General features: G+C 51.1%; 7 protein-coding genes across 7 annotated transcripts; 4 read left to right on the forward strand and 3 right to left on the reverse strand.

Annotated features, from left to right (window-relative positions):
- Positions 1-30: 30 nt before the first annotated feature.
- Positions 31-1,597, forward strand: N7516_011278 (Zn(II)2Cys6 transcription factor; the record flags this gene model as incomplete). Its single annotated transcript, XM_057223996.1, has 4 exons — positions 31-304; positions 357-428; positions 495-757; positions 824-1,597. The coding sequence occupies 4 exons, from the start codon at positions 31-33 to the stop codon at positions 1,595-1,597; spliced, it is 1,383 nt and encodes a 460-aa protein (XP_057069136.1).
- A 161-nt stretch (positions 1,598-1,758) lies between these two features.
- Positions 1,759-2,720, reverse strand: N7516_011279 (GNAT family N-acetyltransferase; the record flags this gene model as incomplete). The annotated part of the gene is made up of 3 exons (XM_057223997.1): positions 1,759-2,091; positions 2,264-2,577; positions 2,672-2,720. The coding sequence occupies 3 exons, from the start codon at positions 2,718-2,720 to the stop codon at positions 1,759-1,761; spliced, it is 696 nt and encodes a 231-aa protein (XP_057069137.1).
- A 372-nt stretch (positions 2,721-3,092) lies between these two features.
- N7516_011280 (Major facilitator superfamily domain general substrate transporter) lies at positions 3,093-3,323 on the forward strand (the record flags this gene model as incomplete). The annotated part of the gene is made up of 1 exon (XM_057223998.1): positions 3,093-3,323. One exon carries the CDS (start codon positions 3,093-3,095, stop codon positions 3,321-3,323), a length of 231 nt encoding a protein of 76 aa, XP_057069138.1.
- A 201-nt stretch (positions 3,324-3,524) lies between these two features.
- Positions 3,525-4,269, forward strand: N7516_011281 (putative MFS transporter; the record flags this gene model as incomplete). The annotated part of the gene is made up of 2 exons (XM_057223999.1): positions 3,525-3,683; positions 4,000-4,269. The coding sequence occupies 2 exons, from the start codon at positions 3,525-3,527 to the stop codon at positions 4,267-4,269; spliced, it is 429 nt and encodes a 142-aa protein (XP_057069139.1).
- A 652-nt stretch (positions 4,270-4,921) lies between these two features.
- Positions 4,922-6,506, reverse strand: N7516_011282 (NAD(P)/FAD-dependent oxidoreductase; the record flags this gene model as incomplete). The annotated part of the gene is made up of 2 exons (XM_057224000.1): positions 4,922-5,827; positions 5,883-6,506. The coding sequence occupies 2 exons, from the start codon at positions 6,504-6,506 to the stop codon at positions 4,922-4,924; spliced, it is 1,530 nt and encodes a 509-aa protein (XP_057069140.1).
- A 1,156-nt stretch (positions 6,507-7,662) lies between these two features.
- Positions 7,663-9,572, forward strand: gmdB (general amidase GmdB; the record flags this gene model as incomplete). Its single annotated transcript, XM_057224001.1, has 5 exons — positions 7,663-7,965; positions 8,030-8,305; positions 8,363-9,241; positions 9,309-9,396; positions 9,445-9,572. The coding sequence occupies 5 exons, from the start codon at positions 7,663-7,665 to the stop codon at positions 9,570-9,572; spliced, it is 1,674 nt and encodes a 557-aa protein (XP_057069141.1).
- Positions 9,573-9,939: 367 nt separating this feature from the next.
- spt5 (transcription elongation factor spt5) lies at positions 9,940-13,248 on the reverse strand (the record flags this gene model as incomplete). The annotated part of the gene is made up of 5 exons (XM_057224002.1): positions 9,940-10,514; positions 10,570-10,745; positions 10,798-12,845; positions 12,910-13,083; positions 13,147-13,248. The coding sequence occupies 5 exons, from the start codon at positions 13,246-13,248 to the stop codon at positions 9,940-9,942; spliced, it is 3,075 nt and encodes a 1,024-aa protein (XP_057069142.1).
- Positions 13,249-14,036: the final 788 nt, after the last annotated feature.

Raw genomic sequence — 14,036 nt, forward strand, 5'->3', positions numbered from 1 at the left:
ATCTTCAAGTACAAAACCCCCAAATCCGGCATGTCGACCCGCTCACACCAGGGCTGCTGGACTTGTAAACGACGGCGGCGCCGCTGTGACAACGCACGCCCTTCTTGCCAAAATTGTGTCGAGCGCGGGGCCGCGTGCGAGGGCTACGAAGTTCGGCTAAGATGGGGTACGGGGATTGCGTCGCGCGGTCACTTTATTGGTGCTGATAAGCCAGTCAAGACATCTGTGCCGTCTAGACAGAGGGGGAGACAAAGGGATCTTAGCAAGGAGAGAAAAAGGAGGATGGAACTGGAGGGGGACTCCGGTTAGTGTGGTTTGTGAGATGATGCGGTTATTTGATATTAATTGGTCTGTAGCGGATGCGAGTCGGGAGTTGCAGCTGACGGTTTCGCGGAGGGTAGTTGAGGATGAGGCTCTTTTCAATGAATGTGAGTTACTAACATGAAAATATTTGAGGCAGGCGGGTTGCAACATTGTATATTGATATCGAGTAGTCATGAACAATGGCTTCAACGTGCTTCACTCGACAACAGCAAGAGATACCATGCTTCATCCGCGTCTCCCTCAACTTCGTCAGGAATCTAGCGCCTTGTATTCTATCTGCATTGCATTCCAACTCGCACTATCGAGCACAGTCACCTCTCAGTTTTGCGAGTACTTCGATACCGCATTAAGGACCTTTCGATCAGAACTGGCGTGCAGCACGACTCTTTCCGATGGGACGTTGACTTCTGGGTTGCTGCTGTGTAGCATTGGCGTGTGTAACCTCGACTCCCTTTTCTCTTATCCTCTGGATTAAGCTTCTGAACTGATTTGATCTCAGTTGATGCACGGCCTACCCTGGACTATGCATTTGGAAGGTATGCACAAAATCTTGCAGAGCCATGGCCTCGATGATCTGCACCATAATTCTACCCTAACCCAATTTCGTATCCATCTCCTCGAGGTGATGGGGGTGTTGGACATGGCCTGCTTTTCTGTCGGTCGTCAGGCACCAGAGATTGGCATCTGGCGTCGGTATTGCCAGCCCGCGACACCCAGATATGGTATTGAGACGGTCAGCGGTCTTCCTCGTACATTACTTGATATTCTTGCCGGGATAGGCACAGAAACCACAGAACAAACTCTTTGGGACTGGCCTGGCGAGTCAGGGAGCTTTTTACAGTGTTATCTGTGGGAGGCGCATCAACTGGCTGGTATCCTGACCCTCAGAAAACAAGCTAACTCGTCTTCTACTCCTATTCCCGATAATATCTCGCCATGGCTGCAGCCTGTCAAGTGTCCAGCCGAGACATCCGTTCTTGTTGCGCGGATCCTGGCCAGCCTTGATGCTCTCCGTCTCGCATCAATTGAGCGCCCAACCGAAGATGTTCACATCATGAATGCAGTTGTGTTTCCCATGTTTGTTGCTGGGTCGGAAGTCGGTATCCTATGTCACAAGCCGGAATGGCAACAAACTATTAGGAAGGGTTTGTTAGGATCTCATCAATGTGAAACCCTTCTTAGTCTGTTGGAAGAGCTATGGCAGAAGAAGGATCCAAATTTGAGTGTGCATGACCTGGCTCGACAAAAAGGTCTGGAGATGGGGTTGGTATGATTTATGGATGGATAAAATTGTAAATATGCCACGGCTATATGTTGATCTGACTATGGGATATCCAATATATTTGCTAAACTCGGATCATCCGTATAGGTGCCCTAAGAGGTGACATAAAGGAGCGAAGCCCAAGCCCACCTGTGTCCTATGATATTGAATATCTACAGCATTGAGTTTCCCGGATGCACCATCACCCAGTGCTTAAACACATGCTCTCCAGTTTGACTCGCGCCATCCACCAGTTCCACCTCTTCAGCAACTCGAAACCCAAAGCTCTCATAGAACCCCACATTCTCCTCCCGGGTACATTCAAGATACAAGGGGTCGTCATGAACGTGTTCCAAGATCCATCTCATCACGCCCCCACCCAGTCCGCGTGATTGTAGCGAAGGGTGCACAGCAACAACCTCAAGGTACCATAGCTTTTGTCGAGAGTACCTCGCTTCCAATAGATTCGAACTGACTTCATGTCTGTCGAGGAGAATTTCAACGCGCTAAGAGGGTCGAGTCAGCATAGAACCAGGACCATAGGCAGAACTTCGCTTACCTTGTCTCTCGCTCCGCTATCATGTGCTGGTGCAAAAAGTCTAATAGGCACAACTTGCACGCCAGCCAAATTCGCGATAGGGACCAGGGCTTTCGTCCTGGCGGTGGGAACAAAAACACCACGGCACCAGCGTTGTCGTCTTCGTGCGAAGATGTTCCGGGCTGTTTCTCAGGCAATTCCGCAACAGCCGAGATGGAAGTGTCTGTTGATAATTGATTTTTGCCATTTCCAGGATGATCTGTCATTTGTTTAACGTTGGCAGAATGGAATACCTCACCCCCGAGCATTATGCGTTGGATACGACGATACTGCCAGCTCCCTCTGCCCGTATCCTGCTCAGCCCATGGTGTAGAATTTGGCCTTAGCCATTGGATCAAAGGGTCAGAAGAGAAAGCGAGATGAACTGTTTGCGCGATGGCGGGAATAAGATACTCTACACCATTTATCTTTTATCAGTTTCGCTGATCGGCACTTCCATAAGCGTAGTCTGTGTCTGGTTAAGAGAGAGGAAGAGATAAAAGCCGTACCTCTGTGAACACGAAAGAGGTCAACCTTGACCAGCGGTTTGGCAAACATTTCCCGGGAATTTGAGAGTTGCTATTGACAAGAACACGAAGAGCAAGTAATATGCATGGTTATCAGTGTTATAACATTCTCCCCAAGTTAGAAAGTACTAGCGGGGTTTTTTCTTGGGAAACATCCAGAGAACTAATAAACGACATTCTAGTGGAATATAGTACTCGATTGCGTCCACCTACCGTATACAGTCTAGCTCCGGGTTGTCGGCTCAAACAGGCACAGCAACTCGATAGTTATCACTGACAAGTCATCTTCCAGAGGACGAGGCTGATTAGCAGGGGCAGCGCATTATCGTTCTTGGTCCGATTCCCTCATCTGGCTGCAGGGGAGCAAGCCACGCAGCACGGCCGGTGCTCGTCCTATCAAACCATGGGGATCTTCAATGCCGTCATTTTGGCTTTCTTCCTCTCCATGTATGAGGGAACGAAATACGTCCCTGCGTTTAGTGGGAAAGCCGGTGCTACCATTGGAGAAGACGATCCAGCTATCGGAATTAGAGAAGATGGTCTGGTCAAATTTGACTGGATGCCTGCAGCCAATGGCATTGACCAGGCTCGTTCCCACCATGTGCTAGACAGCACCATACCGCAGAATTCATGACGCAGGCTACTTGACCTGGTAACGCCAACGTACTATGAACCAATCTGGCCGCATTTCCACCGCCCCTTCCGCGTTCTCATCTTTCCGGCCGTGGCACCTGCCGCGTTTCCGTACGTAGCTGGAGTAGGTTGGCTGACTGCGACCTCCTGCAGGTTGTCGCGCGTATTACCGGAGCCTCCATACCACTTCTCGCCTGCAAAAATGGGATACACCAATGCTGGTCCCCTGGTTGGGAATATCTGTGTAGTGTACGGCGGGTTCCTCAGTAATGGGTCCATTTTGTATTACACAAAACGGAACAAGGACTACCACGAGCCCGAGATGCGGTTGTACATCCTACGTCTTCCGGCTGTTTTTATGGTAGGTGGCCTTATTATGTTGGGTGCAACGAGTTCTAGGGCAAGGGAACAACATTCACAATCAAAGTTTTCACTCAGGCTGAGGCTCTGTTGAAGAGTGAGTGCTACCATTCTTATTTCTGGATGATAGAGTATGCACTGGATCTGGCCGAACATTGCAGGTGCCTTTTCGGGGTTGCCCCTCGGAGGTATTAGTTAGTGATACTGCATCGGTGTTAAGTCATGGACAGTTACAGAGAGGTATAATTGGCTGCTTCCAAACCTATCTCGTTTCGAGATACATGATACACCCTATATGATACATCCTTTGTTTCAAGTGCGCCGTTTGTACTAATACCCATTTCTTGATCACCGGTGACGCTTTCACTGTTGTGGCGCTCATGCGCAACGCAGTCAGTATCGCAATTCCATTCGCGACCACCCCATGGATCCAGTGCAATGGTATCCAGAATATGTTCATGGAGTGTGGAATGATGAGTTTAGCCATTAGTGGCATGATCATCCCAATGGTGATTTGGGGGAAGTCTACTCGGCGCGCATTGACAAAGCGGTATCTTGATATCGTGGAGCGTGGCCATGCTGTTTGACAGCTTGCTGCGTTGGATGGCTACGTCATGTCTTGATCTTGGGTGTTTATCTTTCGCGATGGGGATTTCCGACTGGAAGTTGGTGGAATCTGGCTGCCTGGGTTGAGATACTTGAGTTGATATGGGTCGGGCCATTTGGGGGTCGGGTGATATTGGTCTATGCTCCCCGGGATGTCATTTGAATCAAGTATATTGATGATAATAGCTTTCATTGGATGCTCCAAATGATAACATGCATTTTATTGACATTATGACCATGGTGTTGCGGCGTTGGATGTGTTTCCTAGGAGATTACCAAGGTTGTACCAGATGATACAGTAGTTTTGACGGTGCCTTGATATGGTACATGATACGGGGTACAAGACATGTCCTTTTCAGCAATTGTAACTAGTGATAGGTTTTACATTCCTTGGTAAGCCTCAAGATGACATGGAAGCCTGATATGAAGGGGATACCCAGCATACGAGAAAAGCCCTAACCCTAACATAAGCACTACAACAGAACTGGAAGTGTGATTGCGAGACTGCATAGAAACAATTTTTTTTCTTTTATTCTACTATCCAAGATGATAGGCTAAGGAAAAAATATGGCGCAGTCAGATGAGCAGAAAAATCAAAAAGCAGATCTAATGCGCAAAATCCCAAAAGGAAATCTAAAGATTCGCCTTGTGCACCTCATCCCTGACCTCCTTCGGCAAGACCGCCTCATCAAGTCTCTCCTTGGAAACAAGCAGATTCTCAGGGAACCACGAAAGATCCGCACTGACAGTCTCACTCAGCGAGGCATCTCGTGCAAGCAACATAGTCGCAACCGCCTTACCACCAAGCCAAGCCTGAACCATTCCCTCTCCACCAAACGCAGCACAAACCCACTCCGCCCCCTCAGACCCATGCTCAGACCGACCTGTCACAGCCCCAGGCAACTGTCCTACCCACGGGAGTCCATCGGAGCTGAACGCCATGCTACCGGTCCACATCGCCTGCACCGGCTCACCTTGCACGCAGCCCCAGTCTTTAGCTCCGAAGATGGCACGCAGAGCCCCGGATAAGTGGATATCAACGTAGAGACTAAGATCAGAGTCCGTAGAGATGCCAAGGTCCGCTAGACCGCCCGCTTCACCCTGCATAAAGCCTCCGCCGAGCATCATCTGTCCCGCTGGCAACTGGGTCATGTAGTCGAATCCGCGGTCGTAGTTGAAGAGCCAGGAATGGTTCTCTGCTTGGTTCGGGAAGTTGTCACCGGGGGTTTGAGCGGACATCTGCCCGCGCACGGGGAAGATTCGGCCCCGCAAGCCGGGGACCAGGTGGCTGACATGGGCATTGGTGCAATGGATAACGTGTCGGGCGGTGATGGTGCCTCTGCTTGTCTCCACCTTGTAGTTTCGGCCGTTGACAGCAGTATCGTCATGGATAGCGGTCACGGGGGTATTTTCCTCGACGTGGAAGTCATCCGGGAAGTCGGCAAGGAGACGTGTGAGCACGCCGATAACGAATTTGTAGGGCCATAGGGCGCCTGCGGGGCCAACGATGACACCTCGAGCACGAGTCAAACATAACTCCTGGGAATACCATTAGCGTTGGGATTTTGGGTGTTGGAATAGGATATCAACGAACCCTCGGGATGGCGTCTCCCTCATAAGATGTCCATTCAGCAGATTCCTCCGGCATTCCATCCTTGAAACGGTGCATTCGCTCCAACGCCGTCTTCCAAGGCTCGTCGCCGAAGTAAACGCCCAGGAACTGAACCTTTCGTGCTTGTGTCTCAGTAGTGATGCCAAGCTCTTCTGCGACAGTGAGCATCTCCTGCAGATGGGCCAATCGGAAGCGGATAAGCTTGCGTGCGGCGTCCACGCCAAAGACATCGGCAAACTCGCCGTATTCTTCGGCTGTTTCTAGGATATGACCGCCATTGCGGCCGGTTGCGCCGCTACAGACTGTGCGGGCTTCGAGCATGACAACAGATGGATGAGAGGTAGAGGAGGGATCTGCAGCACGGTGCTGTAGCAAGGTCCGCGCAATAGATGCCCCAGTAATGCCAGATCCGATAATAACAATATCAGCTTCCTTGGGAAGAGATCTTGCAGCTCCCTGGCTGAAGCTGTGTGGTCCCCGGGTCCAGAACGACGAGGTTGTCGAACTCTGGGGAAGGCCTGGGTCAGAGTAGATTCGATTGAGAGCTTGCTGTCTAGCAGAGGCTGAGAACGAAGGGTCGGTCAGCATATTTGTTGGAAAAGGCATGGTTGCTGAAAATGCGGAGTCACAGTATAGGGTAGAAAGTCGTGTTGAGTAAAAGGAAGAGAGAGAAGAGAGGTATGTGGTAGAGAATAATAAGTAGCAAATCGTAAGGGCACTAGATGACAAGACATCTACTGGGTCTTACGCGAGATTCAGAAGATACATGTGAAAGTAAAAAAAACAAAAAAAAAATCACGAGGCTGAAGTAGTCAGGCCAATATCAGATCGCAAATAAGAAGTGACCTGCTGGACCTGCCTACCCCGGTACCTATGACACTTCCCAGGGTTGACTATAAAACACTAATTCACTTATGCACCTGGGCACTCAGCTAATGAGCTAATCTACGTCCAAGGTTTTCATTTCCGTGGATACCACCTGGGCACCTGCATATTGCCCCATCTGATAGAGTTCAAGATAACGCGCCGGTGGGTCAACCTTCTCGTTTGAGAATTGGAGATTGCGGGGAGTTTTAGAACATATCCGGAGGACATAGTTAAACATCCTGAACATCCTGGATATCATTAGAATCCACTGACTTGCCTTTTTCTATTTCGCCATCTAGCTCTCGGCCCCAGGAAGCACAGACTGGGCAATAGTAGGGAAGGGAACACACCCGAGGAATCCTGGTTCTTTTGTTTGTCCATGTCCTCAATTCCAAGCAGTTTATCATCCCGTTGTTATATGTCATGAGGGGGGAGGAGATCTGAATCGATGTATATTATCTGGGCTAAATATACTCAATATTTAATTTAATATTGGAGAGGGGTTTGAATAACCAACGGCAGATAGAGGGGTTACATTGCCGATTCTAGAGTTGGAGATTTACAGTTTACTATAGCCGATATTCACTCTACAAAGTTTACCTTTTCTAATATGTAATAAGAGAACCCTGCAATAACAATAGTAAAGCAAATGAAATTATTAAGCGCCATCGTGGACTCCTCCTGGCTCCAAGCTATCCCAAAGCGGCAGGTCGACACATTTGAACATCACCGCACCAAGTGGGACAAGTAGGACAAGTAGGACAAGTGGAAAAAGCGGAGGTGGTGACATCTTCTAGTGGGTAAATGCCGTAATGCCGAGCATAAAAAGTACACAAAAACCATATAAAAGGAGAGATGGTCACAAACGTGAACTCACGTCTATCCCATCTCCAAAATGGCGTCCGAAGCAACCCCCAGCAACTGGCAAGACCTTGTCGCCGCCAAACGTCATGAATGCGAGCAGAAGATTCCTCGTGACTGGCTCCTAAGCCCCGACCAGCTGGCGTTAGCGCAGGCAACCCCGCATGTACTAGAGATTGATCTTCCTCGTCGCAGTGGTGTGCTCTCCGAAGTCGAATTGGACCTGACCGAGAATTATACCGCAAGTCAGCTGTTGGTCAAGTTGGCATCGGGAGACGCCAGTTCGTTGGATGTTACAGGGGCGTTTTGTAAGAGGGCTGCTATCGCGCAGCAGGTTGTGAGTACAACGTATTCCCGAGAGAATTAAAAAGAGGAATGATCCTAACATATGTTTTGTGTAGATCTCATGTCTCACAGAGACCTTCTTCCCTCAGGCGTTGGAGCGTGCTAAGTACCTGGATGAGTACCTCCAGCGGGAGGGAAAGCCTGTTGGTCCCCTACATGGTCTGCCGATCAGCATAAAAGACAGTTTCTGCGTCGAGGGTGTGCAGTCAACAATAGGATATGTCGCATTTCTCGAGAACGAACCCGCGAAGACGAACTCCGCACTAGTGAAGATGCTTCTGGAGCTTGGCGCGGTGCTATACGTGAAGACCAATATACCACAGACAATGATGGTAAAAAATACCAGATAGCTCAGGATATTCTCAGAACTAAAGCTAATCATCACCCAGACAGCAGACTCGGAGAATAACATTTTCGGCCGCACCCTGAATCCACACAAGACAACCCTAACAGCGGGCGGATCCAGCGGTGGGGAGGGTGCATTATTAGCCTTCCGGGGATCGATTCTAGGTGTGGGCACCGACATCGCCGGCTCAATTCGCATCCCCGCGCTATGCTGTGGGGTGTACGGCTTCAAGCCCACAGTCGACCGTATCCCCTTCGGTGGACAGGTCTCCGGCGCCGTGAAGGGAATCCCGGGACTTATTCCAGTCGCAGGTCCACTAGCACATAGCATTGCTGATCTCAAGCTGCTGATGAGTTCCGTTGTCGCCGACGGCCAGGCGTGGAAGTATGACTCTGCTGCCGTCGGGGCCCCGTGGCAGACCATCCCGTCTAGTATCAACGCTAGCGAAAGCTTGACCATCGGCGTGCTTGCCGAGGACGAGTATTTCCCGCTCCACCCGCCTGTAAAGAGGGCTCTAGATCGGGCTGTCGAGGCATTGACGCGTGCAGGACATCGTATAATCCGACTTGCGGGTGACGATGAAGCACATAGTTTGGCATATGCGTCGCGCATTGCATTTCAGTATTTTACCTACGGCCCGCACAAGGATGTCATTGCGGCCAGTGGCGAGCCCCCTGTAACTTCAGTTGCTAAGGCTGCCAGCCCAATGTCATCTGGTCCTTTTCCTGCTCAGCAAGGTCAAGGACCATTTGAGACTATCCTGGCGTTGCATGCGGCTCGCCAGCGGGTTCATGAGGCCTGGAGGCAGACATGGGTGGATCAGAAGCTCGATGTGATTCTGGCTCCTGGAGCTCAGAGTACAGCTGTTGGCCATGATACTTATGGATGGCCTTCTTATACGGTGATGTGGAATGTCTTGGATGTAAGTATTTCTTTTTGTCTCGTTCTGCTGTTGTCGCCTTGACGCATACTAACTTCTGTCAATCTAGTATCCGGCATGCATTATTCCATTTGGAAAAGCTTCCAAAGAGCTTGATCCCGAACCTATGACAACAAGTGATGATGCGCAGCCGAACTGTCAGTGAGCCGTCCCCTTCTATTGAATATATGCCTGACAGATACTAGATCTCGCCGACGAGGTAGATGGCGCTCCATGCGCTATCCAGGTCATCACGCCGCGCTTCCAAGATGAGAAGTGTCTGTGGGCAGCCGATATCATCGACCGGACTCTGGCCGTTTATGGCAAGGAATAATGGCATGATGGCACTCCATCCATCCCCGTAAGTCTCCCCAAATGGAAGTTTGGCCGGTTTTCCGCACTTAGGATATTCAGGAGTACCAGCTCCGTCGCGCATGAAGTCGGTTTTCGTTTATTTTTCGTTTATTTTTCGTTTATTTTTCGGTTCCTAGAGATATCAAGTTCCACCAACGAGCCATTCAAGGTCATACGAGTTCAGTGACTAGGAAATATCATTTGGGCGCCATCTGTTGCTCTGCAAGAAAATAAATTCAGAAGGTAGAATACATATGTGAAACCAGCCCTATCCCGTTTGATATCTTAAGGTGTGTGGGAAGGACAAGCTTTTGGTACTTGAAAAAGAAAGAGAACAAGAACAACAACTATGGACTCGGGCTGTCATCGTACCGTGGTCCTCCATCATTGCCACCATACCCAGCACCAGGCGTAGCAGCCATTCCACCCATCGCCGGAGTTGGCGCATCGAACGCCGCAGGGGTTGGAGCGTCATAGTCTCGCTTTGAAGGGCCACCGGGAGTGGGGGCGCTGAAAGCTCCACCGGGAGTGGGGGCACTTTCGGGCCATCCGCCAGGAGTTGGTGCACCAGGGGTCGGAGCAGCGTATGCACCAGGGGTAGGGGCGGAGTAGTTTCCACCAGGAGTCGGGGCATCCTCGAAATCACGCTGGTCTCTGCCGGCGGACATGGTGTTCCAGCCGGGAGTACGGCCTCCTGCGTTGGCCGCACCGGCGTTCCAGCCGGGAGTACGAGATCCAGAGGCAAAGGCGTCGAAGCCGGAGCTGGAGTCGTATGGTGTCTTGGACCCCGAGGTCCACGACGGGGTGCGGCTGCCAACTCCTCCATATGCGGTGCGGTTTCCTTCGTAAGGGTTCGCGGTACGAGAGCCGTCGTTCTTCCAGGCCGGAGTACGGCCGCCACTAACGCCACCCCAAGCGGGAGCTATATGATGATTAGCATCTGCGTCAACTTTGCCAATATAATATGGGGTACTTACTTCTAGCAGCAGCGCCATTCCAAGCGGGTGTTCTAGACGAATCAGCGGCGGCAATCGGTGTTCGACCACCGGCCCAACTATCTCTTCCAGGACCGCCTGAAGGAGTGTACGGAGTTCGCCCTCCTGGGCCACCTCCTCTTCCACGGCCCATGGAGAGGGGCTGTTTGGAAACAGGACTGTAAAATGTTAGGAAGACTGCAGATCAAACACAAGAGAGGGAGAACATACTCTTTAGGTGTCAGAATGTCACGAGGGATGTGTACGGGCTTGTTAGATGTGTAAAGTTCAACTTGAGCAGAGCTGTCGTCTGCGTCGCGGACAATACCGACGAGACCCTTATAGCGACCCTTGCGGATAGTCACAGTCTTTCCGAGCAGCTGGTCGCGGCCGCGACGAGGTGGTGGCATTGCAGCACCGCCTCCGGGGGTCTGCATCGCTAGGGCAGGGTTCATCTTAGTCAGATCCGGTCCAGTGGGCCGACCGCCTCTGGCTGACACGGTAACAACATTCGTTGTCCGCACCACAGCGATACCGGCGTTCTCGGCTTGGGCCTTATTATGCAAGAAAAGGAATGAACGGTGGATATGGCGGATTACTCCACTGCGCTGCTCTCCGTAAACCTCACGAACGGTATCACCACTTCGAATCTCTGCGCCATTGCGATCAGTAGCCACGGCATCGCGGCGGAGAGTAATCTTGTTTGCGATTTGCGTAGGAAGAATATTGCGGATAGAACCATTCTGGTCCACCACACGGAGAGACTCTCGGTCTACTTTGATAACACAAGCGACAGTGGCGGCATCAAGCTGGACGAGATCATGAACATCGTAGATACCGAGTTGGCCATCGGCAGCCATCTCAGCAGAAAGTCGAAGATCCTTGCTGAAAATTGTGATCTCCTGCATACTCATATCGCTGAGCAAAGTGACAGTGTCGTCCTTGACCTGCACGACCATGCCCAGTTCGTTCTGGTATCGACTGCCGCCGATAACCTTGACGTGATCACCCTCCCGGAATCGTTTACGGAGAGTTCGAACAGGCGCATCAATTGTCTGACCAGCCAGCTCGCCCTCGGTGACTTGCAATGAAATAATGTCACCTCGAGTTGACACTGTGCGACCAATAAGACCCTGCTGTTCACCCCGGTAAACCTCCACTGGATCACCCGGTTGGTATGAGTCTTCAGCGGTAGAGTTCTTCAGAGTCTCGGCCAGCGACGCCAGATCCAAATTGGCAGTTCCGTCTTCTCCTCCACGCGCGAACATTGTAACCTCCTCCAGCCGGGGATTGACATTCTTGGCATTCAAGTGCTGAACACGCATATCCTTGATGAGGAACCCATCCACATAGTTGTCGTTCAAGTAGTTCCATGATTTTCCGCCTAGACCAGAAGTAGACGATAGATATTTTGCGTGCTTCTTTTTCGCCTCCGTCTCACTGAACAGGCGCTGGGGAGGGCGGGCGGTGGTCACAGCACCGCGTTTGCGCTTAGAGTCGGCAGCAGGGGCACCAAAGGTATCGTCATTCATGCCATAGTCCAGTCGGGGAACAAGTCTCACAGTGACATTCAATCCATTGGTTTCGACCTCCTCGATCTGGGCCAAATCGCCGAGGTATTTGCCACGCTTGATGCGAATCCAGCCACCAGGCAAAAGTTCTTCTGATTTCTGGACACGAAGAAGATCTGGCATCTCCTTCACTGGAACCAGTGTCAGTTTCTGGGAGGGGTAGTAGAAGTTGATGGCCTCTAAGCCTTCGATAACATCGGCCTGCCTGCGCGCTTCACAGTAGAACCAACCCTGCATAATGTTTCCGCGCTCGAAAGCCGAGATGATTCGAATGGGGTTGCGGGAGCCTGCTGGACGCTCTTCAATTCGTTTCTGGATTGAATATACGACCTCTTTCTCCTTGCCAGGCTTGCAGCGGCCACCCCAAATGCTGGGGTCTTCCACACTGGGAAGCAGGAGTCGTTTCGGGATCACAAGGGAATCTGTTGTGGCAGCACGGTTGCGTCCATATCGTTCCTTGAGCATCTGGGCCTGCTTCTCTGCGTCCATGCTGGCGTCAATCTCGCGCTGGCGATCCAACTGTCGATGGCGGCGATCGTCCGTCTCGGTGCCTTGGGGCAGCGCATCAAGATCATCCGGATGTGTTTCCATGCCATATTCGGCGAGTTCATCTTCCTCATCATCGGCCTCGTCCTCCTCATCATCGACACCGGCCTCGTCTTCGATGAAAGGATTGGCAGCGCGCTTCATTCGCTTTTGTGGACGCGCCTAAAATAGAGACTATGGGTTAATAAAGTGCTCGTGAATTACCGGGACTCGGTGGGAAACATACCACATCCTCTTCCTCGTCATCCTCCTCCTCATCTTCGTCGTCCAACTCATTCTCCTCGTCGTCGTCTTCGACGTCCTTGGCATCTTCCTCCTCAAGTGCATGTGTGTCGCGAGGGTACTTCGCATCATCCTCCTCATCGGCAGCATCGCCACCGGCGTGTTCTTTCTTGGCTGGCTGTTTCGCACTCGTTTGTTAGCGCCTTATCCATTGAGGCTTGGCAGGAATCTGTAGACGGACCTTGGCTCTGGGCTCCTCCGCATCAGACTCTTCTTGGGGAGGAGGGTTGAAATCATCCTCCTCGTCCTCGGACCCAAAGTCGTGGTTGAGAAAGTTTGACATTTTGGTAGATAGTGTTTAACGCGATCTTATAGATGATCCGGTCGCCACTTTCGGCAAGTCGTAATTTGCAGTCGAAATACAGTGAGATTCCTATCAATCATAAGGATAATCAGCAACTGAAAAGACAAAGAGAACACGGGAGAAGCAAGACAAACCGTATCCAAGGAAACCGCGCTACAACTGGCGGGTTGGGAGACAAGACGTAGATGACAGGATGCGAACTGTCCGGTATTTTCCGACGAACAGCCGATTCCGAGTAAGATCAAGTGAAATGAGGCTGATCTAGACGAGAGAAAAAAGCGACTGGAAAGATAAGAGGGAGCACAGCAGACAAGTCGAGCTCTGCGGGCAATCACCGAGTTCCGCGACCGCCTACAAAGAACACGGATCGGAATGGAGATCTCGGGGTTGTAAGGAACAAACAACCACACCACAATGCAGGCGCAATTTATAGCACTGCTTGTAAGGGGTAGTTTTAGAAAGGGCAAATGAGGAATTGAAGTGACGGAGCGTGGAGGTCGTGTTGCTCAGAGGCATAATCCTTGCGTAAGCGGTCGCTGTGGCGCGCCGTACCTGGCCTTACTTGGCCGCCTTTGAGTCTGGCGTTTCTCAACTTCCGTCCTTTGCGAAGACCTTTTTTACCGTTGAGTTAATGAAGAAGCCATGATTAATTCTGTTTCCATTTGGATACACCAATATATATCTTATTTCCAACCCTTTACGAATTGAAATGCGGCCCCTACCAGGTGTACAAGGTCAGGCAGGGTTGCTTGGAGAACCAGGACGAA

This window comes from Penicillium verrucosum (assembly GCF_028828655.1).
Source record: "Penicillium verrucosum strain IBT 35672 chromosome Unknown utg000005l_segment0_segment0, whole genome shotgun sequence".
Lineage (NCBI taxonomy): Eukaryota > Fungi > Ascomycota > Eurotiomycetes > Eurotiales > Aspergillaceae > Penicillium > Penicillium verrucosum.